The sequence below is a fragment of the Chinchilla lanigera genome, unplaced genomic scaffold (genome assembly GCF_000276665.1).
Source record: "Chinchilla lanigera isolate Chin_1 unplaced genomic scaffold, ChiLan1.0 scaffold00041, whole genome shotgun sequence".
Classification (NCBI taxonomy): Eukaryota; Metazoa; Chordata; class Mammalia; order Rodentia; family Chinchillidae; genus Chinchilla; species Chinchilla lanigera.
In genome coordinates this window covers 14,336,572-14,338,705 of record NW_004955442.1, presented here as the reverse complement: position 1 = coordinate 14,338,705, position 2,134 = coordinate 14,336,572, and the positions used below count along the sequence as shown (strand labels likewise).

General features: G+C 51.1%; 1 protein-coding gene across 1 annotated transcript in view; it reads right to left on the bottom strand.

Annotated features, from left to right (window-relative positions):
- Nucleotides 1-2,002: 2,002 nt before the first annotated feature.
- Nucleotides 2,003-2,134, bottom strand: part of LOC106149288 (octapeptide-repeat protein T2-like) — a gene marked incomplete in the record, with an annotated part of 2,362 nt that continues 2,230 nt past the window's right edge. The window contains 1 exon segment of the mRNA XM_013517651.1: nucleotides 2,003-2,134. Within this exon segment, the coding sequence (XP_013373105.1) occupies nucleotides 2,003-2,134 (132 nt within the window).

Here is a 2,134-nt window from a genome sequence, read left to right as displayed (position 1 = left end):
TTTGTCTTTTTGAGACAGGGTCTCACTATGCAGTTCAGGCTGGCCTTGAGCTCACTTTGTAACCCAGGCTGGTCTCGAACTCGCAGCGATCCTCCTGCCTCAGGCTCCTGAGTGCTGGGATTACAGGCATGTCCCACCACGCCCGGCCAAAAGCCAAGTCTTAATCCTGTATCAGGTCAGTGTTACTGGATCACTTCATTGCTTCCTGTCACGACTGCAGGTGTAGAAAACCAAGCCTCTCCTGGGGAAGGTCCAGAACGGAGGTGTGCAATTGGGATCATCCTAAATTCTGAACTCTGACTCAGAGCCTGGCTAGTCCCTGACCAGTCTCTGAGCGTGTGGGTTCTGAGACGAACCCTTCCACACCCATACCTCTTCTCGAATCCTGGGGAGCTTTTACCAGGGAAGCTCCGGTTGAATGGGGTGGATTGGGTTTGGCATGCCTAGATACACAGCTCATTTTTCCATAGCCTGGCTTATATACACCAGTTTACTCCACACATCTGTAGGAGAGTGCAATTGGGCCTGAATGTACTACAATGAGATAGAGACTTCACACACAGCTTCAGGAAACCCACAGAGCAGCTGGGATACGCAACAACACAACCTCAGCTCAGCAGGAAGGAGGAGGTTAGGACACCGGTTCTTTGGCACACAGCTTCCCTAAGAGGAGCAAGTAGTATTTTTTAAAAAAAAAATGTAAGGAAACAGGCCGGGTGTGGTGGGGCACGCCTGTAATCCCAGGACTCGGGGTTGGGGGTGGGGCTGAGGCAGGAGAATGGTTGCAAGTTCAAGGCCAACCTGGGCTACAAGGTGACTTCAAGGCCAGCCTGAATTGCATAGTGAGACCCTGTCTTAAAAGGACAAAATACATACACACATACATACATATATAAAATATAAGGAAAGAAAAAATATAAGGAAAAAAATCAAGTTTTCAAATTCCATCAGTACTGTAATCAGCTACAATTTTTGTTGTTGTTGTTGTTGTTTTTTTGTACCAGAAATCGAACTCAGGACCTTATGCTTGCAAGGCAGGCACTGTGCCACTGAGCTATCTCCCTGGCCCTGCAATTGTTGATTCATATATTCCTCAAATAAAAGATGTAAGGGAGGATACTTGGGCCTTCAGGATACTTGGGCCTTCAGAGAGAGGGAGACAGGCACTCTACCACTAAGCTCTATTCCCAGCCTTAACAGTGGAAAAGTTCTAATAAAAATTTCTGTATTTATTGTATGTGAGTGTATACGTGGTACTGAGGATTGAAACCACGGGTGCTCTACCACTGAGCTACACTCCCAGTTCTTTTTATTTTAAAAAAGTGCCACCACACTCAGCCTCTATATCCCAAATTTTAATAAACTGCCATTTCCCCCCGCCCTGGGTTACCAGTATCTCACCCTCATCTATCATTTACAATGGCACTGTAATACAAATGCTGCACATTGACACCAAACTTTGTCTCTGAATTGTGACCTCTTTTCCTATTAGTGAAGGAGCTGAAATACCAATTACTCAGAAGGCTGAGGCAGGAGAATCGCTACACCTGTCTAAGCAATTTAACAAGACTCTTTCTTTAAAAATAAGAAACAAAATAAAAAGAGCTCGGCATGTAGCTCAGTGACAGAGCGTTTGTAGCTCCAGGCCCTGGGTTCAAGCCTCAGTAATGCGGGGGAGGATGAAAATCTGCAAAGACTCTCATCTCCTTACCCAGGAGCATCAAGGCAGAGCACTTTGGGACCGGCGCGGAGCGGCGAGGAGACGCTGTCGGGGTACTGCAGGCCAGGTGGGGGCGCCCACTGTGCGTGTGCCGCGCCGCCTCTCTAGGATGGGGGAAGGTGACTGTGCCCTGTGGGACACGGCGATTGGCTGGGAGCGGAGGGGCTGGCAGGAAAACTTAGTGGCGCGCTGAAGCCTGAGTGGTTCCCCGGAGCCTCCTGCCCGCCGGCGCGAGCGGCACCGTGGTGGCAGGCGCACCGGTCTTTGATTGGCTGGCGCGTGTCACCGGGCACCTCCGATTGGTCGGTCCGCGGGGCGCGGCGCTGGGCCACCGGGCGGGGAACGAGAGGTGCAGGCGGCGGTGCGGGCAAGCTGGCTGTCCGACTGCCCCGGTCCCGCTCGCACCCGCGGCTC